The sequence below is a fragment of the Sarcophilus harrisii genome, chromosome 4 (assembly GCF_902635505.1).
Source record: "Sarcophilus harrisii chromosome 4, mSarHar1.11, whole genome shotgun sequence".
NCBI classification, from domain to species: Eukaryota; Metazoa; Chordata; class Mammalia; order Dasyuromorphia; family Dasyuridae; genus Sarcophilus; species Sarcophilus harrisii.
In genome coordinates, this window is record NC_045429.1 from 276,482,262 (window position 1) to 276,507,580 (window position 25,319).

The following is a 25,319-nucleotide window of genomic DNA, read 5'->3' on the forward strand; positions in this document are numbered from 1 at the left end:
AGAAATAACAAAAACAACTGCTTACCAACAAGATGCACAGAATATAAACTGGAGATATCAAAAGAATGAAGTCATTAGCTTTAAGGAGGATTAGAAAAGGTTTCCAGGAGAAGGTGGGATTTCATCTGAGACTTGAAGGAAGCCAGGAAGCAGAGGTGAAAAGGTCTCCCTTTCATTTAAGTTATTTGGGCCAGTCAGGAAATAAAATGTCTTGTTTTAAGGAACAAGAACAAAGTAAGTCAGTGTGACTGGTTATAGATTATGTGAAGGAGAATGAAGTACATGAAGACTAGAAAGGTAGGAAGGTGTTAGAATACAAAATATTTTCCAAAGAGAGGATTTTTATTTGACCCTTTTGGAAAATCAAATTAATTCTATTCTACATCACTGCTAACATTTTCTACAGCTGCCTAAATCACGTTTCTTTGTCTCTGAATTCATAAGTTCAAATAGGTTCATTAATCTCTCTGAGTAAAGTTTAAAATTCAGTTTTCCTATAAATCACTTTAATTAAAAGAAAATTCGTTATATCTATAACACTAACTACCCATATACAATTAGAAGAAATCTGTTACCATTATTTAGTCTTGCATGTAGACAATGACAATTTCCTGAATGGAAGGAGGGGTTGTTGTTAGCCTGCATTCCCAATTTCTAGCAAATCATAATGTCCCCCATACTTGTGATGCTTCAGAATTTGTAACCAATCATATTTTCCCCAGCTACGGTAATACCAGTTTCATAGCAATTATATTGTTTTCTTGATTTATAATGCTGCCTTCTACTTTTTGGATACTTCTTTCTTTTGTAAAAACACCTCTCATTTGGGATCTTTTGGCTTCCGGAGTAGTTAAAGCCATACCAGACCAAAAGTGTAAACACTATAAAGTGGCAGTCATCAAAACCATTTGGTACTACCTATGAAATACAGTGGTTGATCAGTAGAACAAGTTAGGTACGTAAGGCACAATATTCAGTGACTATAGTAATCTAGTTAGTGTTTGATAAACCCAAAGACTACAGCTTCTGTAATAAAAATTCACTATTTTACAAGAATTGCTAAGAAAACTAGAAAAGAATATAGCAAAAATTAGGCATAGACCCACATTTCACACACTATACCAAGATAAGGTTAAAATGGGTTCATGATTTAAGACATAAAGGGTGATGCTGTAAGTAAACAAGGAGAGCAAGGGATAGTGTTTTCTGTTCGGAGACGGAAAGAGTTTATGATCAAAGAATAAATAGAGAACAGTATGAAATATGAAATGAATAGTTTTGATTACATTAAATAAAAAAGTTTTTGCACAAACAAAACCAATGCAGTCAAGATTAGAAAGGAAGCAGAAAGCTGGGAAACACTTTTTACATCCAGTGTTTCTGATAGAGAACAAACTCAAATTTATAAGAATACAAGTTATTTCCCAACTGATAAGTGGTCAAAGGATACGAACAGGCAGTTTTCAGATGAAGAAATTAAAACTATCTGTAGTTATATGAAAAAATGCTCTAAATCACTACTAATTAGAAAAATGCAAATTAAAACAACTCTGAATACTACCTCACACCTCTCAGTTTAACTAAAATGACAGAAAAAGTTAATGATGAAAGAGTATGGAGAGTTTTAAACTGGGTGTATTTCTTTTTTTTTTTATAGTAACTTTTTATTGACAGAATCCATGCCAGGGTAATATTTTTTACAACATTATCTCTTGCACTCACTTCTGTTCCGATTTTTCCCTCCTACCCTCCATCCCCTCCCCTAGATGGCAAGCAGTCCTATATATGTTGAATATGTCCTAGTATATCCTAGATACAATGTATGTGTGAAGATCCAAACAGTTTTCTTGTTGCACAGGGAGAATTGGATTCAAAAGGTAAAAATAACCCGGGAAGAAAAACAAAAATGCAAAGAGTTTACATTCATTTCCCAGTGTTTTTTTCTTTGGGTGTAGCTGCTTCTGTCCATTATTGATCAATTGAAACTGAATTAGGTCTCTTTGTCAAAGAAATCCACTTCCATCAGATTACATCTTCATACAGTATCGTTGTTGACATATATAATGATCTCTTGGTTCTGCTCATTTCACTTAGCATCAGTTCATGTAATTCTCTCCAAGCCTCTCTGTATTCATCCTGCTGGTCATTTCTTACAGAACAATAATATTCCATAACATTCATATACCACAATTTACCCAACCATTCTCCAGTTGATGGGAATCCACTCAGTTTCCAGCTTCTAGCCACTATAAACAGGGCTGCCACAAACATTTTGGCACATACTGGTTCCTTTCCCTTCTTTAGTATCTCCTTGGGGTATAAGCCCAGTAGAAACACTGCTGGATCAAAGGGTATGCGCAGTTTGATAACTTTTTGGGCATAATTCCAGATTGCTCTCCAGAATGGTTGGGATTCATTCACAATTCCACCAACAATGTATCAGTGTCCCTGTTTTCCCACATCCCCTCCAACATTCCGCGTTATCTTTCCCTGTCATTCTAGCCAATCTGACAGGTGTGTACTGGCATCTCAGAGTTGTCTTAATTTGCATTTCTCCGATCAGTAGTGATTTGGAACACTCTTTTATATGAGTGGTAATAATTTCAATTTCATCATCTGAAAATTGTCTATTCATATCCTTTGACCATTTATCAATTGGAGAATGGCTTGGTTTCTTATAAATTAGAGTCAGTTCTCTGTATATTTTGGAAATGAGGCCTTTATCAGAACCTTTAACTGTGAAGATGTTTTCCCAGTTTGTTGCTTCCCTTCTAATCTTGTTTACATTAGTTTTGTTTGTACAAAGGCTTTTTAATTTGATATAATCAAAATTTTCTATTTTGTGATCAATAATGGTCTCTAGTTCGTCTTTAGTCACAAATTTCTTCCTCCTCCACAAGTCTGAGAGATAAACTATCCTATGTTCCTCCAATTTGTTTATAATCTCGTTCTTTATGTCTAAATCATGGACCCATTTTGATCTTATCTTGGTATACGGTGTTAAGTGTGGGTCCATGCCTAATTTCTGCCATACTAATTTCCAGTTATCCCAACAGTTTTTGTCAAATAATGAATTCTTATCCCAAAAGTTAGGATCTTTGGATTTGTCAAACACTAAATTGCTATAGTTGACTATACTGTCTTGTGAACCTAACCTGTTCCACTGATCAACTAATCTATTTCTTAGCCAGTACCAAATGGTTTTGGTGACTGCTGCTTTATAATATATAAACTGGGTATATTCCTAAATTGCTCTCCAGTATGATTGGATCACTTCATAACTCCACCAATAATGCACATCTGTGTTCCAATTTCTCCATTATCTTCTCCACTATCATTTTCCTTTTCTGTCATATTAGCCAATATGATATTGAGGTGGTATCTCAAAACTGTTTTAATTTGCATCTTTTTAAAAAATTTTAAATTCTTTTTACATAATAGTATTTTATTTTTCCAATTACAAGATAGTTTTCAACTTTATTTTCATAAGATTTTTTGTTCCAAATTTTAAATAATATTTCCATATTAGTCATGTTGTTAAGAAAAATCATTAAAAAAGGAAAAACCACAAGGAAGAATAAAAAAGGTGAAAATATATGCTTCAATCTGTATTAAAACTCCATTGTTCTATCTCTGGTTGCGGTTGGCATTTTTCATTCCCAAATCCATTAGAATTGTCTTGGATCACTGTATTGCAGAAAAAATCTACATCTACCACAAGTGATCATCACACAATCTTGTTTTACCACGTACAATGTCTTTCTATTCTGGTTACCTCACTCAGCATTAGTTCATGAAAGTCTTTCCCTCTTTTTCTTTCTTTTATGATCTCTTTGGATGTACCTGTACAAAACATTTATAGCAGCCACAAGAATAGTTACATGTTCCCAGGGTAAGGAAGCCCTAGTTGCTAAGGGAAATTCTAGGATGTGAAGGGCTTAGAGGGGAATGAAGGTTAGCTGGGCCCTTCCACAAAATGGAGCTTCAAGAATGAAAATGAAAACAAATGAAAAAGATAGCAAGCTTTACAGGATAAGGCTGCAGAGATTTCAGGGTAAAAAAGCTCTAAAGGCTGAGAGAAGTTCTAAGGTAACACAGCATGGTATGGAATTCTAGAAGCCCAAAACAGTAGTATCTGCTGTACAGATGAGGAAGAAAGCCAAACTGGTTGGACTGTATAATATGTAAGAGTGAGTAATGTTATTACAAGTTTGGAGACAGCTGGAAGCCAACTTAGCTATGTATCAAGGGATCCTGGTACCACATGTAAATTTAAACATCAAAATTTAACTTTAAACCACAGTATTTACTAAGAAGTTCTGTGAGAATAATTTGCAAAAGGAAATTATCACCTTGTTTTAGTTTTGAAAGAACTAAAAGCAAAAACAGACTTACCTTTAATATTTTTGAACGTGCAACATTTAACACATTTATGACAGCTTTACAATCTGGCCCTTTAATCTGCTCAATAATAAAATTAAATTTAGCAGACATGCGCTTCCAGTGTTCCAATTCAGTAAGTGGACCTGAATCATCAGCTTCTTTTCTCATCTGTTCACTCTCAATTAGAACCTACAATTAATAAAATGATGAGTATACATATTCAATTGAGAAATTTCCACTATATCTCCAAATGTTGCTATAAATGTAAAATTTCTACAGAAAAAATAAAAATATAAAAATGCCCATTGAGCAGCTATTCACAATAATTTTGAGAAACTGATTATTTCTAAATCATGTCTGACAATGTCACTCCTGCTCAAGAAGTTTCACTTCTACCTAATACATCTTGATTGGATCAGATATAAATTTCTCTGTTTGACATTTAAAATCTTCACAAACTGGCTCCAACTCGTATTTCCTTCCAGTTGACTTCCCATGACTACCTCATGTACAGCCAGAATGAACTACAAAATATTCTCTCATTCATGATATTTTATCTCCAACTCTGTACTTCTGAATAGGCTGATCCCCTTAAGTAAAATGCACTTCTGCTTCCACCCCTTAAAATCGCTAACTCCACTCATAGTTCAGTTCAAGTGCCACCGCCAAAACAAGGCACTTCTAGATCCCCAGCACAGATTTTTATATTTATTTTTTAAGTATTTTTCACTGACATTCACTGATTGTGTAGCAACTGTGCCCCATCCACTAGCATAATATAAATTACTTTTGAGGACAGAGCTTGTTTCACTTTTAGCTTTGAATTTTCAGTACCTGGTCTAATACATTTCAAGGCAACCAGAAAATAAGGTGAATAAATGTGAAACTTCACCCTATAAAGTTGTTTCCTGAATCTTATGTTTTTGTAGTACAAATTAATTAGTTTTGGTGGGAAATGCTTGTGTTCATCTATCTATCTACATATATATACACACACATACACATAGCTCTCTCTGTATAGATATAGGTATGGATGTTTCTAGCTTTATCATTAGGATCCCTGCTTAAAAACAAAAACAAAAACAAAAAAAATAAGATTGATTACTTTGGCATAATTTGCTCTTACTGATTCTTTGCTATATCTGCCACTTTATTAAATGACATAAGACATCTGTTTAATAAATCAACGAATATGGTTTCAGATTGACAGTTCAGCTACTTTGTAATTTCTGGAATCCACCAATAAATGCTGAAATCCTGCTCTAATGCTGGTAGTTATAGAGAAGAGTTTGGCAACAGGAAAATCATCTTAGACCTTATCCAAGTAATTTCAGCTACTCAATTAGTTTGTCAAAAAGCCTCAGTCTTTTTTACCTATATAATGGTCCCAAGAGCATCGATGTCAATGACAACAACACTGTTAATATTTTTTTAACTAACCATTACAAAATTTTTAATATAGGTACAGCAAGCACTGTAATCAGGTTTTTTTGGGAGGATGATTGTGGGTTTTTTTCCTTGAAATCCAAACTTGCCTTGCCTACTGATTTGATATTAACATCCCTGATATTCAATTTAAATACTCTATAGAGATTGAAGGAAGGAATAAAAGGCATATGGAAATGAAATGTTAAGTGCAGTGGGTGAATCTAGAAATAATAGACCTAGTTAAGGAGTCAGAAGGATAAGAACTACATACACAATTAAGAGAAAATAATTCCAGAAACAACTTTCCCCAAGTTTCAGGTGTCTCTTTTCAGGCTCAGTCCCTTCAGTTAACCAGATAATCTGACTGTTCCCATTCCTTAAATTCTTTCCACTATTTTAACTCTTTTTCTGGTCCACCAAAAAACACTGTTTGATTATAGTTCAGTGATAAAATTCATTAGGCTTAAATTTGATATTCATAAACAAGTCTGAGTGAATCTGATCATAAAAAGAAATGTATCAATAAATATTAGGATCCTACTTGGCCTCCTCATATGTTTTGTGGACTATATACAAGACATAGGAATTGGGATAAAGTTCAAAATATTCCTGGATTATCAGAATTAATTATGCAATTTTTTACAGATAAAATTTTTCTCTTGATTTTCTCTAGATTCTTAATATCAACTTCAACTGATCTATAATTAGCTTGTTGATCAAAGATCAGGCTATCGTAAATAACATTTGTAGGGGTTCTATGGAGAGTAGTGTGAAATGTGAGTCACCCTCCCTGGAAAAAGAATAGCTTAATGTGAGTATTTCTTCCAGTTAACTCTACCCACAAATTCCAAAGGAGCTATCCATGCCCCCTCCCTCTCTGGTATACAGCACTAGACCTTTATTCCTTACACATCACTGTCTTGTGTACCATTTAGACAAGTACATAAGCGTCAGATATAGGAATAGACCTCACAAATAGTGAATCTGCACTAGAGCTACACATGGGTTGATTGCTAAGAACCAAAGAATCATAAATTGAGCTAAAAAAGACCTCAGAAGTCATCTAGTCCAACTGTCTCATTTTACACATGAGGAAACTGAGGCTTAGGAAAATGTGACCTCCTGAAGTCACATATACAGTAAATGAATCACATGAGATCCACCAGGGAATCCCCTTCACATACAAGAATTATATATTAGCAACCATTTGGGATAAATGTTATTTAAAGCAAATATGAAATATGATGGCTCAGTCTACCTGTTCAATCTGTTTATGCCATATCATTAGCACTTCTTCTAGTTGATGAACCATTTCTACATTAGCAGCTGCTACTGACACTTCTTCAAAGGAATACAATTTGGTCAAGTCAATAGTATCTATCTTCTTTAATTCTACAGTTCCCTCAATACTTATTCTGGCACCTAAAAGCAAACAAACATTAGAAATCATATAAACTTTCCAAAGGAAATGTAAATACCCATATGTTGCCTGACACATATAAGCACTCACCAAAAATTTGTTGAATTCAAATTAATTGAATAATAAATGCCAATATAGAATTTTATCAATATCTATTTCCCAAGAATATTAAATTTTAAACAGAAATACAGAAATACAACTTAAATAATGACTATGTCAGTGATTTGGTAGATACCTTTTCTTCAAATTTAATGATGCTAAAATTGGATAAACTGGCATTACAGTTGTCATTTTAACAATTTAACTTTATAAGAAATTTGAATAGTACCAAAAAGAAATGGTCTTATCAACAACATAATAGGTTCTAGCTCAAGCTCAACTATTCAGTCTCTTGTTACAAGAACAAATTAAGATACATTTTCAAATGTATCTTTAAAAAACACTCAGGACCAGCCTTTACTAGCAAAGGAAAAAATGCTTCCCTCTCTCATAGAAGAAACCAGTTGCCCTATTCTAATATAAATCTCTACCGAAGGGAAAGAGCTTGTTGGAAATGGTCTCTAATCCTAAATCTGATTGCAAGGCTGACCATACTTTGTGTAGAACAAAACTTTTTTTCCTTTAATTCTGCTTTGAATGAAGTTCTTAATAGGCATAGGTTCTAACTTTTTTCTGTATGAAGATATATTTTCATATTTTTTCATATATAAAAGATTCCTTTTAGTACATGAGAAACTCCTTTCTTAATAAAACCTATACTATTAATATATTGAGAAACTAAACAACAAAAACTTATGAATTTGGTAATTCTGTCCAATAATTATGTATTTTATTTATTTTATCTATATTCTTTGAAAAGGAATATCTTACATGGGCCTTACTTATTCAAGTTATAGAAATAACGTCTGATTATTTAGTGAATTACTTAATGAGATGGCTTTTATAGCACAATGGAGAGAAAAAAGTTATGTGACATATTTACTATAGATAAGGATTTTTTGTAATAATTTGCTAATTTCCCAGGGTTCACTAGTCAATAGATTGAAAACAAGTGGTTTATCGTTTTGGTCATGTATACTTATTGTGTATCTAATTTATATTTTAATATATTTAACATCTACTGGTCATCCTACCATCTAGGGGAGGGGGTGGGAGGGTAAGAGGTGAAAAATTGGAACAAGAGGTTTGGCAATTGTTAATGCTGTAAAGTTACCCATGTATATATCCTGTAAATAAAAGGCTATTAAATTAAAAAAAAAAGAAAAAGAAAAAAGAAAACAAGTGGTTTATAACAAGTTTAATTTAACAAGGACACTTTTCTTTTGTAATCCATTTTATTCCAAACTATAGTTTTATTCTTACCATCTAAAAAGGCAAGGAATCTGTTAATGGTTTCTATGAAGATAATTTTTTCAGTTTCTCCTTGTGTGGTCTGGTTTAAAGCACCCCAATTACTTGTTGCATGAATAGCTGGTAGAAAAATCTGTGACAGCATATTCTTAATTCCAACTAAGAGTCCTTCAGATGCATCCATAAAGCTAAATAGAGTTTCCTGTAAAATGTAGCAGTCAAATATTTATGAAAGATTAAATATTTCAGAAAATTAGTACAAAGTTATAATCATCAAACTGGCATTACAGTTGTCATTTTAACAATTTAACTTTATAAGAAATTTGAATAGTACCAAAAAGAAATGGTCTTATCAACAACATAATAGGTTCTAGCTCAAGCTCAACTATTCAGTCTCTTGTTACAAGAAAAAATTTTTCTTCTGTTTCATTTACAAATTCATAAATTTCAAATTTTAGTCCATGCTACCTTTGTTTTCACATAAAGGAACTTTATGTCATAAAGGAACTGAAAAAATGATGATGAAGGTAACAATGATGATGATGATAAAGTACAGGGAAATCCTTATATCAACTATATTATATAACTATACATGAAATATAAGCATAGCTTAGAAGATAAGAGAGCTGACCAAATCAGAAAGATCTTAGGTTTCAGTCCTTCTGATACATACTATAAACATGGGAATGTTATTTGCAAATCCCCATGGCTACAAGTTAAAGTAAAGTTGATTTATGTGCACCAGTGAAGAGAGTCCTCAACATGAATTAGAAATCCTGAAAACTATAGATCCATACTAAATAAATTCTGAAATTGGCTTGGATGTATGTTGGAGAAGGGGGTGGCATAGACATGAGATCTCACTGATTTGGGAAATTCCCAGTGTGGGAATTTCCTCCTAATATAAGTAAAACTGGAAATCATCGTTTTACAAAGTTTTACAAATCAGATAATAAAACTTTAGTGACTTGCCCATGGTCAGACAGCCAATGTATATTCAAGCTTCTTAACCATGCTCCTCTTAATATATACACTTCCTTCTCCTATTTCTTCATTAATTATATTAAGCACTTTCTCTTGGATCCTCTAGACTTCCATAAAGCTACTTAAACTCTTTCCTTCCATACTCTGCTACCTCGTGGTATATTCCACTGCTAACTTTAATTATGATAATGTTGATTATTACCATCACCATAAGCCCGTCTCTACATGATATTATGCTAGACACTGCCAGAAAATGCTAAAAAATAATCTCACTGCTCTCATAAAAGTTTTATCTAATAAAATAATTATCTGAAATAAAGGGTCATTTACTGTCCAAAAAATATAGAATGAAGATCAAACTTCATTAAAAAGAAAAAAAATCTTTACTTTTAAAGAGATGAGTTTTACAAATCCTATTTTTAAAACTAAGAATGTATAGAATATTAATAAAATACTTATAAGAAGAAGCATAGTATACTGGGGAAAATCCTAGACTGGAAAGTATAGGAGGCTATCTCCAGCTCTGCTAATGAGCCCTAAATTTTCTTCCAATTCGAGTCTATTTTGATGTACTTAAGGTTTATATTTCAACAATTTTAAGTTAGCAGATGAAATGGGCAAGTAAGTCACTACTGATTTTTTAATGCTTCCTTATAATTTGACACTGTTGTTCAAGTTTTCTGAGAAATTTTTTCTCATTCTAAAAAATTCTTCTATGCTTTGACTACTACTTCTTAGTTTCTTGATGCAACTGTTCATTCAAGGGTCAATCTTACAACTTTGTTCTACTTTCTTTAAACTGTCTCCCTTAAAAATTTTATCAACTGATTTAAGCCTTAAACATTTCCTCTATACAGATGACTCCAAGCTCTACATCTTAAGGCATTATTACAGTTATAGTTACATGACCCAAACTTCTATCCTATATCTCCAAATAACTACTGGACATTTTCACTCAAATAACAGACCTGTCCTCTCACAATTAATAGGTCAAAAACCAAAAATTATTTTCCCTTAATTTCCAATGACTGAAATGTAGGTGTCAATTAAGAAATAAACAAAGGGTAAACTGTTTATTTTTCACTTGGGGAAAGTAGTCAATTCTCAATCTTTACACCCATCCAGATGCCTTTAATTTCATCCTTAAGAAATCAACTGTCTTTTTCCTATTTCCTAAGGATTTGGTGAGTTCTCAGTGCTATCAGCCCTCTAATATGCTTCCAACTGAGGAGAAAAGCAACACTGAGGCAAGAGAAGCAAGCTGCTAATCATTGATTGCTGAAACAAAGATTTGTAAACCCTAAACTTAAACCCTAAAAATAAACAAACTATTAACCACAAGCATCACTTTCCTTTTTTATTGTTGTTCAATCATGTCAGTTTGTCTAACAATTCATCACCCCATTTTGGGATGTTTTTTGGCAGAGATACTAGAGTCATTTGCCATTTCCTTCTTCAGATCAGTTTACAGATGAGGAAACTGAAGCAGAGTTAAGTAACTTGGGCCAGGGTCACACAGCTAGTTTGTGTCTGACTCAAGACTTGAATTATGAAGAAATGATTTTAAGCCCAGTATTCTACCCACGGCACTACCTAGCACTTTTTAAATCACCTCCAAATCATCTTTTTTCATTTATCTCTCTCCCTCATAGTAACAGCCATGAACTTCCTTAAAAAGCATTCATTTATTTTAAACCTTAAAGAACTACCCCAAGTAAAACTACTAAATCAAATTTCCCATTATTTGATCAGAGAAGCTCTAGGATTAATGAAATCTGCTAAGAGGGGAAGTGGATCAATTTTAGAATGAAAATATGAGGGGAGAAGAAGAGAGAGGAGGACTTTAGAGAGCAAAAACCCTTAAAACCTACATAGTACTTTACAACCAGGAGCTCATCAATTTGAATTCCTCCACAGATGCATATTACAAAGGGACAAATTAAAAAGAAAATATGCTTTTGGAAAAGACAGACAAGAAAACATAAAGCTGGTATCTCTCGTCTGGTTCAACTCCTTCATTTTATAGATGGGAAGGTGGGATCAAAGTCACTTAACTTTGGTAAGGGGACTGAGCTATTTAGAGCCAGAGATACAAAAACTATTTTTTAAAACATACCTCAGATATATTTTTTGCATTTATAGAAAAATCATTCTTATATCGAACAAAAAATAAACATAATCCTTTGAATTTCTCAGGTGCAGAATCTACATATAATCTCATTATTTTCGCTCCTTTTGCAACTCCAGTCAATACTCGACCACATTCTGAAAAAGAAAATTGTCTTTTTAAGAGCTTTTTAAATGATCGGATGGATCATTTGAATTGTATGCAATTTTGTCTATTTTATTTTATTATATACATTTCCAATATGCTAAATGAATCTTTCAGTGTGTCTACATTAGAAAATATAGGTAATCACTAATCTTAAGAAAAATGCCTATATCTTATTTCTCTAGATAAAAATCCCCACAAAATGTAGCTACATTTGTTTTTTTTATAAATAGCATCTATTTCTTGATTAGACTATTACACAAAGACAAATTAGGTGAATGACCAAATGATCTTAGGAGGTACAGCCTAGATAAAAGGTCATTATTTGTAGAGAGGTCTCCTAAGAAGCTGTTTCAGAAATGGAAGTTAAGCTATCAGACAAATACTCTCCTTTAAAATGAATGTGAATGGACAGTAACCCCAGTATGATTAGAAAGTATTGCAAATGAAATGTGACTTTAAATATGCTGCTTACATAGTTTCTTAGAAAACACATTGAAATCTAGAGATGTAAGCAGTGTGCTACCTAAGTAGGATATTAATATTTGTCAGGGGAATCCTGGAGATTTGTGAAGAAGATGGGATTTTAGAAAAATGGGTGTTAAAAAAAAAAGGAAAGCATAAGGCAGCTTTTTTAGAAAGAAGAGAGAGACTTTAGAATGAGACTATAATAATAAAAGGAGAGCTACTTTAAAGAAGTCTCTCTTTGGCATATATATGCTGGGTTCTAGAAAAGGAAGTATTTATGGAAATTCTGAATAGGTCCTTAGCAAACTACTAAAATTTTCATCCAAAATATACTTTATTATTAGAGATCTTGACACAAAATGTACTCAAAATGACTGACACTGTATATACAACATATACTGCAGAAGACACCATTGGGGATAGAATGTAACACTATCAGTAAAGGCAAAAGGTATAATTGTCAAGAGCAGGTCTTTGAAAATGAAATCCTGACACAAATGTTTAAGACAAAGAGACATTTACCCAACAGATAAGCAGTCAGAGGATATTTAAGAACAGCTCTGAAAAGAATTTCAAATCATCAATTTTATATTAAGCATTGCACCATACCAGTGACAATAAAAGAAATGTGAATTAAGGCAACTCTGAGGAAGTGAAGCCAAAAAACAGGAAAAAGGCAGCAACTAGCTAGAGCTCACCCCAAAATTATTCTGTCACACTAAAGTGAGCCAAGTTAGCATAGTCCTGGCTCCAGCAAACAGGAGCAAGCTTTGGGAACCACTGAATTAATAGCAACAGAAGCTGCTTCCAGATCTCTGAGTCTACAAATAGTAAAGGAGTTGAAGAACTGATTAAAAGGAGATTATAAGAGATCTCTCTGCTGGCACTGGGATAGGACTCTATTGCTTTGTCCATACTCACATCCAGGACATAGTCCCAAGTGGCTGTCCCAGGACAAGAAGAATTAGCACACTAAAGTTTGCAGCTATAGTAGAGAGGGTAGCCTTGTCACAGTTCCAGGGCAGAAGAGTGCTTGTGGTCAATCACAGACCAGAGCATAGACCAAGAAAGTTGTAAACATATCTTTCCTCAATTCATATCACTCTGAAAGAACTGAAAATTTACAGGTCCCTAGAAGTATCTCTGAAAACCACTACACATATCCCTTATCTCATGGGACAGTGTGTCCTCCACTCTGGAAGCAGTGTCCTACTTTAATAAAGAGGTAAAAGTCAAGAAATAAACTAAGAAAAGTAACAAACAACAGAAAAAAATTCTGACCATAGAAAATTACTGTGATGACAAGGAAAATCAAAACACATACTCAGAAAATAAAGTCAAAGCTCCAACATGCAAAGTCTCCATGAAAAATATTAATTGATTTCAGGCCATGAAAGAGCTCAAAAAGAATTCTGAAAATCAAGTAAAAAAGGTAGGTCTCATTTCCAAAATATATAGAGAACTGACTCTAATTTATAAGAAACCAAGCCATTCTCCAATTGATAAATGGTCAAAGGATATGAACAGACAATTTTCAGATGATGAAATTGAAATCATTACCACTCATATGAAAGAGTGTTCCAAATCATTATTAATCAGAGAAATGCAAATTAAGACAACTCTGAGATACCACTACACACCTGTCAGATTGGCTAAGATGACAGGAAAAAATAATGATGAGTGTTGGAGGGGATGCGGGAAAACTGGGACATTGATGCATTGTTGGTGGAGTTGTGAACGAATCCAACCATTCTGGAGAGTAATCTGGAATTATGCCCAAAAAGTTATCAAACTGTGCATACCCTTTGATCCAGCAGTGTTTCTACTGGGCTTATACCCCAAGGAGATACTAAAGAAGGGAAAGGGACCTGTATGTGCCAAAATGTTTGTGGCAGCCCTGTTTGTAGTGGCTAGAAGCTGGAAACTGAGTGGATTCCCATCAATTGGAGAATGGTTGGGTAAATTGTGGTATATGAATGTTATGGAATATTATTGTTCTGTAAGAAATGACCAGCAAGATGAATACAGAGAAGCTTGGAGAGAATTACATGAACTGATGCTAAGTGAAATGAGCAGAACCAAGAGATCATTATATACATCAACAACGATACTGTATGAAGATGTAATCTGATGGAAGTGGATTTCTTTGACAAAGAGACCTAATTCAGTTTCAATTGATCAATGATGGACAGAAGCAGCTACACCCTAAGAAAAAACACTGAGAAATGAATGTAAACTGTTTGCATTTTTGTTTTTCTTCCCGGGTTATTTCTACCTTCGGAATCCAATTCTCCCTGTGCAACAAGAAAACTGTTTGGATCTGCACACATACATTGTATCTAGGATATACTAGGACATATTCAACATATATAGGACTGCTTGCCATCTAGGGGTGGGGGTGGAGGGTGGGAGGGAAAAATCGGAACAGAAGTGAGTGCAAGGGATAATGTTGTAAAAAAAATTACCCTGGCATGGATTCTGTCAATAAAAAGTTACTATAAAAAAAAAAGAGAATAGATTATAAAGATATAAGATTTCAGGTAGGGACTACTCCAAAGGTCAAACTGAGTGAAAGCCAGCATATATATCTAGGGGCCCAGAGGCAGTCCCAGGAGAACAGCCTAAGAACAGGACCACCTTTCTCTGAGCTCCTACTAGAGAGGTAAGACTTCTAGGTTTCTGGACTGAAGTATACTTTCTAAAGCTTTATTATTCTTATTGTTTGGGTCTGCATTTTCTTTTGCAATAAGGCTAACATGGAAATGTTTTGCATGACTGCACATGTATAATCTTTTTTTTTATTAAAGCATTTTATTTACAAAACATATGCATGGGTAATTTTTCAACAATGATCCTTGCAAAACCTTCTGTTCCAAATGTTCCCCTGCTTCACTCCACTCCATCTTAGATGGTAGGTAGTCCAATATATGTTAAAAATGTTAAAAAAAAAAAAATATGTTAAATCTAATATATGTATACATATTTATACGGTTATCTTGCTACACCAGAATATTTGGATCAAAAAGGAAAAAAAAAAGCCTGAGGGGAAAAAAAAAACAAAGTGCAAGCAAACAACAACAGAAAGAATAAAAATGCTATGTTGTGGTCTGTAATGGGCTGAAGTTTGAGTTGATGCACTGAGGTCTCAAGTATGTGAGGCTAAATAGTAATTGGGCTATACTCTATTAATATACATGATTGGATAAAGAATGGTCCTTGCCCACTCTCCGTGCAAGTCCTGATGTGTTGTAGAGGAAATGACGATTTTGGTGGGTGGAGGCAGAGAGAGGAACAGGAAGAGAAGCTGGGAGAGATTGGGCCTGGGTTCTTTTCTCCTAGCTGCTGGTCGTGTGGCTGTGGGTCTAGCTAGCTTCTTGACTCAGCTGCACACATTGCTATCGCCGATTCTCTTCCACCTCCGATCCTTCTTCACTGAGAATAAAGACTGACTATTTTCCCCTAACCTGAACTCCGGACTCCTGCTGATTTAAAAATACACAGTCTTCACAGTGGTCCACACAGTTCTCTCCCTGGGTATAGATTGGCTCTCTTCATCACTAAACAATTGGAACTGGTCTGAATCATCTCATTGTTGAAGAGAGCCATCTCTGTCAGAATTGATCATTGTATAGTCTTGTTGTTGCTGTGTATTAATTATCTCCTGGTTCTGCTCATTTCACTTAGCATCAGTTCATATAATTCTCTCCACACCTCTCTGAAATCATCTTGCCGATAGTTATATGGAACAATAATATTCCATAACATTCATATACCATAATTTATTCATCCATTCTCCAATTGATGGGTATCTATTCAGTTTCCAGTTTCTTAATACAAAAAGAGTTGCCACAAATATTTTTGTACATATGAGTTCCTTTTTGGGACATAAGCCCAAAAGAAACACTGCTGGGTCAAACGGTGCACCTGTATAATCTATTTCAGATTGTTTGCCTTCTCATAAAGAGAAAAGAAAAGAATTTGGAACTCAAAATTTTTAAAAACAAATGTGGAAAATTTTTATTTAGATGTATTTGAAAAAATGAAATAAAATTAGATTAAAAAAAGAATTTGGATGCAATAACATTTGGTGTTTATATGTTTAATTAATTATCTTTGTTGTCTATAGTACCTTTGATCAAAATGTAGTATTGCTACTTACCTCATAATTAGAACTAATTATGCTTCTGTTTTAACTAAGAACATGATTGTTGCCTCCTTTTTTACTTCACTTGAAGCATAACAGATTCTGCTTCAGCCCCTTATCTTTATTTTTTGTTTGAAATGTTTCTTGTAAACAACATATTGTCAAGATTCTTATTTTTAATCATTCTTCTACCCCCTTCTGTTTTATGGATGAGTTCATTCCATTCACAGTTATGATTACTGTGCATTTTCTTCCATCCTATTTTTTTGCCCATTTATCCTTCTCTCTTTTTACCAAGTCCCTAGTGAAAGGTTTGCTTTACTTCTAACCACTGCTTTCTCTTAATCTGCCCTCTCTCCTATCAGCCCCACACCATCCTCCCTTGCTTTCTCTTATTTTTCCCTCCAGTTTCCCAAAACCCCGCTGATTCTAATAGGCCACCAATACCTAGACCAACCCCCATGACTTCTGATTGACTCAAAATTGAATGTAAATAGCAGTCATTTACACTTTGGCCAGGAACCCTGAGGGTTTTCCTCTTCCCAGATTCATTCATTCATTCTTTTTTTTTTTTTTTTTTTTTTTAGATTTTTTTGTACTAGGCCAAAGAGGAGATTCTTTGTCTCAGTTGCTGCCTAGCCTTAATCCTAAATGGGTGCAGTCTCAGTCAAACTAGATGTGTTGGAGATTTTAGCTTAAAAAGACCAAGGTCTCCAATTTATCCAGGGGCTATCTCCAGTCATCCTGATCTATAGGGGCCATTGGACCCATATGGCTTTGAATGGAAAAGTGAGACAGGTGACCTTGCCCAGTCTCCCTCACTTAATCCAATTCACTTGGTGTCATAGCATCACCTCCCTAATGTTGTGATCTTTTTTGAAAACAAAGGACGAACAACAATCTTACAGGATAAGACAGATTTCTATTCTGCTTAGAGCAAAGGTCCAGTTTGCCAGCCACTCTTCCCCTCCACTCTAAAAACTTTGCCTTTCAGGCTTCTTTTATGCAAGTTAATTTTCCTCATTTGTCCTTCCTTTCCTTCTCCCAGGACATCCCCCATTCTCTTTTTTAAAATCATTTTATTATAGTCAACTCTCATCCAGTTTTATCCTCTGGGTGTCTATGTATAGACAGCTATGCATCCTCCTCCTTATTTAGGATAAACTTCTTAGGAGTTACAAGTATCTCTCCATATGGAAATATAAACAGCTTAATCTTATTGAATCCTTATGATTTTTCTTTCATGATTATCTTTTTATGATACTCTTTAATCTTAACATTTAATCTTACAAATGTTTTATTCACATCTGGCCTCATAATGGATGTTTAAAAACCTCTTTTTCATTAATATTCATTTTCTCCCTTAAGAATTATACTTAATTATGCCTGGTAACTGATTCTGCTTTGTAGTTACATAGCTCCATTGCCTTCTGGAATATTATGTTCCAAGTCCTCTGATCCTTTCAACAGAAGTTGCTAAATCTTGACTGTGGCTCTGATGCTGTTTGAGTGGTCTAGATTAGTGGCTATAAGAGGATTGTTAAGAATCCCCTTTAAATCGGCCACAGGTTTTAGGAGTGAAACAATTCGCTCATTCCCAAATTATTAGTTGCAAAATGAAAGTTTATTGTTAGATAGAAATCAGCTTTTCAAGAGACTGACTTCTATAGTGGCAGACCTATGGGAAAATAGGAGTTTTGCACTGAGAATGCAGTTCTCAGTGGACAGAAGATCCTGGCAGCAAAGGGAGCTACCAAGGTCCACTGGCAAAAGACCTTCGTTGAAGGAAGCTATTATATTGGGTCTTAGTGGGGACCGGGACAGCCCAAGTTGCCTCATCTACAGGCTGAATTTCAGCTGGAATTTGAATAGAATTGAATGAGTTTCTTTAATTGAACAGGGTTGGAATTCTTTTGGTCAGAACTGAATCCACCCCATTACATAACAGAATGAAATTGTTTGTCTTGTTTCCCTTGGGCGGGGTCCTTCACTGAGGCAGGGTTGAAGATTTTTCTACTTCAAAGAGTTTTAGAGTTTTAGGTTCCCTTTTTCAGCTTCACAATATTCAAATTCAATATTCTGGCTATTTGCAATATTTTCTCCTTGAATTGGGAGCTCTATAATTAGGCTCATTTTAGGATCCTTTTTATGAGGTGATCAATGAGTTCTTTCAATTTCTATTTTATCCAGTGAGTCTAGGACATTTCAGGACAATTTTCCATGATAATTTCTTTAAACATAATATCTAAGCTTCTTTTATAATCATGATTTTTTCAGTAGTACAATAGTGCTTAAATTATCTCTCCTGCATCTCTTTTGCAAGTCAGTTTGTAATAATGAGATGGTTCACATTTTCTTCTCTTGCTTTGTTCTTTTTTAAATTTTTTTTATTGTTTCCTGATATCTTATGAAGTCATTGGCTTCTTTTAGCCCAAATTCTAATTTTAAGGAATTATTGTCTTCAGTGAGTTTTTGTCAGCCTCTAACCTTTTTTTCCCCATTTGGCCAACCTACTTTTTTTCTTCAGTGAATTTTGTACTTTTTCCCCTACAGTTTGGTCATATAGAAAATTTAAGATGGAATGCCTAATTACAGCAGAATTTCTTGATAAAAATTAAAAATAAAAATGAATTTGCAACCAATATAAGTTTCCAAATGACTCCTTTGTTAGCCAAGAAAGATATGCTATTTACTAATTATGAGTTATCAAATGATGTTTACAGCAACTAAAGATTTGTGTCCAGAGAAAATACACTTAAGATGATTAAGCATTTTGGCTCAATTAAAAATTGTGTGCTTATGTACTGATATTAATATTTGACAACTTCAGTGTGAAGACATTTTCAAAGATGAAATAAGTAAAATGTCATCACAAATCATCATTAACAGATGAAAACATGCAATTGATTTTGATAAAGAATACTAACTTTGAAAAGATAATTAAGTCAAATGTTATCCTTCACATAAAAAAAAAAAAAAATGCATTCTTCTCATTAGTAGAGTTTTACCACCAAAACAAATTACTCAACTATTATTTTGCATTCCATCAAAAATTTTGTGGAAATTTGTATTATCTCTTGTTATATAAGTACCTTCATAAAATTATGGATTTCACCTCGTTGCTCACAAAGTTCGAAATATTTGCAATCCATCCCTTTACCAAAAAAAAGTTTGCTTCCCTCTGGAATAGAAGACTTTCAAACATTTCTGACAAAGAGATGAGAATTAACTTGGAACTTTGAAATACAAACTTTTATTTGAGTAATTAAAAAGGATTCTATGATGATGTAATACAAACATTCTATAGGGAGTAAAAACATATCTCTTGAGAACTTTAATGTTTTCAAAGGACATTGAGAGAGTTTAACTCTCTCAATATATAATTTTCTTAGAAAAATATATTTTTCCAATTAATAAATGTCAAAAGAATAAGAACAGGCAGCTTTCAGATGAAGAAATCAAAACTATCTCTAGGCATATAAATAAGTGCTCCAAATCACTTTTGATTAAAGAAGTTGTAAGAAACAAAATATCTTGGCAATAACTCCACTGACTCACTGATGGATACAGCAAAGATTTATCTTCTTACAAGAATGGGTCCCTAGATGAGTAGACATACCTTTGAAGCTCCTAAGGCAGCATTTTATTTCCTATCTCGAATAAAAGCACAGGTCCCTCCCCAGATTCCTCATTAATTGAATGTTACAGACATGAATCTCTACTTATTATATAGCCAGTTCCTGCCCCAAAGAAGCTTACATTTTAGAAGGGTGTGTTGTGCCACAGTTCTCTTTAATTGTCCTGACTCAGTTTCCCTAATTGATCCTGCCTCAGTTTCCCTAATTGGTGCTGCCTCAGTTTCCCTAAATTGTTCTGCCTCAGTTTCCTTAATTGCTCTGCTTCAATCCCCTTAGTTGCAACCCCCCTTTCCCATTCATGAAGACTGATATAACTCAGGGCTATTTACTCTAAAGTTATAAATTGTCAATGTGTAAACTCAAAAAGGGGAAGGTCCAGACTTTCAGTCTTTAGCCAGACACTTTCTTAACTCCCAGTTTGTTAGAATTTATGGTCCTACCTCCCAACTTGTCAGAACCAGATTAATGGTTCCTGCCTGGAGAGTCCCACTCCACCCCCCTGCCTTTGTTTAGCTACTGTATATAAATTAAGTCATGGAGAACTCACATTGGCTGCTGGATGCTGGATTCCTAGAGACGATAGTCTCTTTCAACCCTGGGACCAACCCATGGATTCATTTGGTCCCAGTAAATCTCTCTCTTTCAAATAAAATATTAAAAAACTCTCTAATCTCTACCTTGCCTCAGTTTCTCCAGCATTACATTTGGAGGTCCCACTAAGATATTAGAAACTGAGAATGGGAGTAGAGATTAGAGACCTTTGGGTCTCCGCTTTGGGCCTTGGGGCAGCTGGAGATCTGAGTTCTTGGCCTGGAAAGGCTGGCCCTCTGGATTTGTTTCCAGAATCTCCCAGGAAAAGAGCAGTTTTCAGTTGCTGCCACACCCAATGGTAGACACTATTTCAGGCCACCGGAGAGTAAATCTGAATGTCTGTTTTAGGACATAATCTGGTCTGTTTACTTGTTCTGTCCATCTGTGCTAGCATCTGGATTCTCAGAATAATAAAATACTGACAGGCATTAAATTCTGAGAAGGATATCATTCTGGGATGCTGGACCAACATCCTCTGTTCCAGTGGCACAACTCTGGGTGTTCTAGAGTATAAATCTGGCTGGGTATTCTGACACCATCCAAGTCTGGTTCTGATTCTGGTTGCCTCTGGGCCAAATCTTGGTTCTGCTTCTATCTAGGCATTCTATGTGAAGGCAGAGAAATGGACCAAAAGGGGCTTGGAAGTTTAGAGAAGCTCCATTTGGATTCTGGGAGGGAAGAATCTCAAGCTGAAACAAACTTCTCTGGGGGCTATTCCTGGGGAAAAGCCCCTAGTCTATATGTGTTAAATGTTTTGTTGTAATTGTGCAGTCTGTGTCTGTGTGATTTGTGTTCTGTGTTCTATGTGTCTGTTTTGTTTATTTAAAAACTCTGTTAAGTTTTAAGAACAATGATTAAGAAATTTGGGAATTGGTTATTTCAATATTGCAACTGTACTTAGTATAAAAATTACTTGTGATTTTAAAGTTTTTAGCCTAATGTACTAATTTGTAAGTACGGGGGGGGGGGGGGGGGGGGGGGGGGGGAAGCAGCCTGCTTGTAGGAATAAGAGAAAGAGGAATAAAATTCAAGCTTAGCCTGGGCTGGGCCATAAAAGCTCTGCCTGGACAGATAAGAGAGATGCTAATTGATGTCAGAAGAACACTCAGGCAGAAGAAAAAAACTTTAAAAATAAGCTGTATTTAGTTTGGTTCAGAGTTTGTTACCTTATAAAACATACTGAGTAATTTGTTAACATTGTAAGTTATGCTTTAAATCCATCTCTGCTGGACATGTGGGTTTTATGGAGTTATTTAGCTATTCACTATATTGTGAATCTTACAGGTTTTGAAGGGAAAAGGAGAGGAGAATGCAAGTGATTTATGAAGGATTGATTTGTAGGAGCAAATTGAAAGCTTGAATGATTTCAAGAAGGAATCAGTTGGAAAAAGAAAGAACAAATTAGTTGGAAAGAGTAGTCACAAAGAGACAGAGATGGGATGTGTTTTGGGGGAGATAATATTGGTAAGAGAAATAGAAGGAAAAGTATGTAGCAAGAGAGAAAGAGAAAGTTGGGAAGCCTGGTGGACTTGGGAAGAAACTTGATATTGGGAGAAAGTAAATAAACTGATTGACTAAATCTTGAGAAGGATTCCTGTGTAGGAAATTGAGTGGGAAACAGGAAGAGGATCTTTTGTCTACAAAGGTAAAGAGTCAACTCATCCCCCCACACACATTGCTTTCTGCTACTTTAGCAATGGAGCATCTATTTAGGAAAGTTGTTGGAGATTGTTTAAGGCATGTAGATGAGGGAATGTGAATGGTTAAGTAGGAAAAGAAAGAGGTAAGTTCTTAATGGAAGGATTTCTGTGTGGAAAAATTGAGTGGGGAACATTAGGGAATCTTTTGTCCAGGAATGCAGAAGTGGGGGAAAGGTGGCCACATGGAATCCTTTCCTCTCCTCTCCCCCGCCAAGTGTGTTTCAGCCCTTCTTTTTATCAAGTTGCTTCTGCTTGGCCCTTTACTGAAAACAGCAAACTGTGATTTAAAGGGACAGGCCTACTTTTAAGTTAATTGACTGAATATTTGTTTCTTTGATACATAAAGGTTTCCTTCATTACAGAATACGGTCATAGATGTGATCCATAATTTGGTAGGATTATTTCTAAAAGCTTAACATTTTTAAGAACTTTTGGATTCTTTTATGTGGAACTGGATATTCTGTATAAGTTTTAATTGATTGTATTGGGTCATCCTGAGGTTATTTAAAGGGCCTCTGAACATAATAGTTTTTTTCTTTGTCCTTTTGAAAATATTTCTGTTATGGACAATATGCAATTTGGAATTTTTTTCTATGTATTTGGGTATTTTAAAGCAAAATGATTTGTATAATGTTCAACTTATATCTACTTGGATTTTTCTAAGTTGTGAACTTACTGAGACAAATTTCCTACTGTTATCAATACAAGGTACCATAACCATATCTGTTTAGGATGTTCTTGCATTTTTTTTCCTCCTGTAACTGATCTCTATGATCAGAGCAATGGTCAATAGAAACTATTAATGCAATTCAATTATGCCATAATTTGCTGTTTCCAATCTGGTTATATATAATCATTATATCCCAGATACTTGGGCAAATAAATATTTAGCCTGGTCATCTGTCTGTTACTGGATATTTGTGTTTTGTATTTTTTAGATTTCTAAATGATAAGAGGACAATTAACAGTGGTTTGTGAAACCTAACTGCTGTTGAGAGTTGAGACTACAGCCATTTGCCTGTCCTGTAAAGCAAGCTCATCTCTTCACATAGGAAGCTGCTGCCCAATCTATTTTGGCATCCCCACATCTTGTAGCAGTCTTGTGGTCCAGTCTTTCCATCTCAGACTGTTCTAACCTTTATTTTTTAGATTTGCGTTTTTTTGTTCTAGATTTTGGTCAAATTATAGATATTGACTTGCTTCTGGGACCTAGATCAGCTTTGATTGTCAACATGCCATGCCACACCCACCCCCTGCATGGACTGATCAACTCAGCCCATCCTCAGTATGAAGCAGTTTTTGAATGAGACCATCAACCCTGCTACTAGTGTACTTTGGACTGATATGAGGGAATTTGGGAATGGTTGATGACTATTAAACCTTGCATGGATCATCTATTGCTGTGTGTTTAAGATTTGGGATGGGATTTGTTAAGATTGTGTAACTATTATTGCTGTTATGTTTGAAGGATTTTAGGAAAACTACTGTACTAATTTGTTATGTATAGGAATGTTGGCTCATTCTTGGGATTTATATGTAGGATAGTTATTTGATAATTCCTTTCCATGAGAAAAAAAGGTAGGAAGAGATAGGAAACTGGGGAAACTGGTGTATTTTTCTCAAAATACCTGAAAAGATGGGAACCCCTAATTCCTATTCACTTTGCCTTAAGCACTTCTGCTCCATTCCCTATCTCACTAGTTCAGATTGAATTGGAAGTCCTTTAAACAATCATTTTTTCATTTTTATTATGCTTTAGCTTTGGAACCCCTTATTCTGTTGGAATTGCCCTGGCAGACTCAGTTTTTGGAATTTTTTTTTTAGAAATAACCAGAAATCAGACACCTGTCTTGGGACTGGCATTCTCTCTGATCTATTTCTTCAGTCCTGTAACCCCAGTTCCTTAATTAATATTTCAGCATTCTCAAAGGACCTTGTAATTTGATATAAGGCCTCTAAAAGTTTGGTGTTTGCCTGCTTTGATAGTCTTAACTGTGCATACTCTGATAGCTCTGCTCAGAAATCTGTATCCTAGTAGCAGACCTAGTAGCAGAAAAGTCTGTTTCTCTGGGCGGGGACAGGTGGAACTACTCCACACCTCACCCTTCTCCCCTGAAGAGGGTTGCCCCTCTGAGTGGGCCTTGAGCCCCTGAGCCCTGCTGCTCTATAAGCAGAGGCTGAATTTAATGCACAAATGACTGCAGACCACCTAACTCACAATAAACTGTCCATCTCAAACTGGATTCTCTGGCTGAGATGGTGCAGAGGACCTGACATGCTTGCAACAGGGAGAGCCTTTGTATGGCTTTTAACTCTGGGATTATCAGGAAAGAGACTTGTCCTTGCATTTTTCTAGTTTTATTTGGTTTATTTGCTTTGCATAGGGTTGGTCAAAATTATAGTGCTAAGAACTCCCAGGTATCTAGAGGAAGGTAATTCAATGATTTGAATCAGAAGAGAGTGTGGAATGTTGTGCCACAGTTCTCTTTTATTGGCCTGACTGTTTCCCTAATTGGTCCTGCCTCAGTTTCCCTAAATTGTTCTGCCTCAGTTTCCCTAATTTGTCCTGCCTCAGTTTCCTTAATTGCTCTGCCTCAGTCCCCTTAGTTGCAACCCCTCTTCTCCTTCCCATTCATGAAGACTGCTATAACTCAGGGCTGTTTTCTCTAGTTATAAATTGTCAGTGTGTAAACTCAAAAAGGGGGAGTCTAGACTTTCAGTCTCTAGCCAGACACTTTCTTAATTCCTAGTTTGTTAGAATTTATGGTCCTACCCCCAACCTGTCAGAACCAGATTAATGGTTCCTGCCTGGAGATTCTCACTCACCAGAGTTTGGACTCCACCTCCTGCCTTTGTTTAGCTACTGTGTATAAATATGTCATGGAGAACTCACATTGGTGCTGGATGCTGGATTCTTGGAGACAATAGTCTCATTCAGCCC

At 35.0% G+C, this 25,319-nt stretch overlaps 1 protein-coding gene across 11 annotated transcripts in view; it reads right to left on the reverse strand.

The window, feature by feature from the left end:
* DNAH8 (dynein axonemal heavy chain 8) overlaps nucleotides 1-25,319 on the reverse strand; it is a 356,347-nt gene that overhangs the window by 313,399 nt on the left and 17,629 nt on the right. For all 11 annotated transcript variants that reach the window (XM_031964914.1, XM_031964911.1, XM_031964913.1 and 8 more), the window contains exons 5-8: nucleotides 11,682-11,830; nucleotides 8,594-8,783; nucleotides 7,070-7,233; nucleotides 4,396-4,572 (exon numbers count right to left, since the gene is read on the reverse strand). In XM_031964914.1, the coding sequence (XP_031820774.1) occupies nucleotides 4,396-4,572; nucleotides 7,070-7,233; nucleotides 8,594-8,783; nucleotides 11,682-11,830 (680 nt within the window). The remainder of the gene's footprint in view (nucleotides 1-4,395; nucleotides 4,573-7,069; nucleotides 7,234-8,593; nucleotides 8,784-11,681; nucleotides 11,831-25,319) is intronic.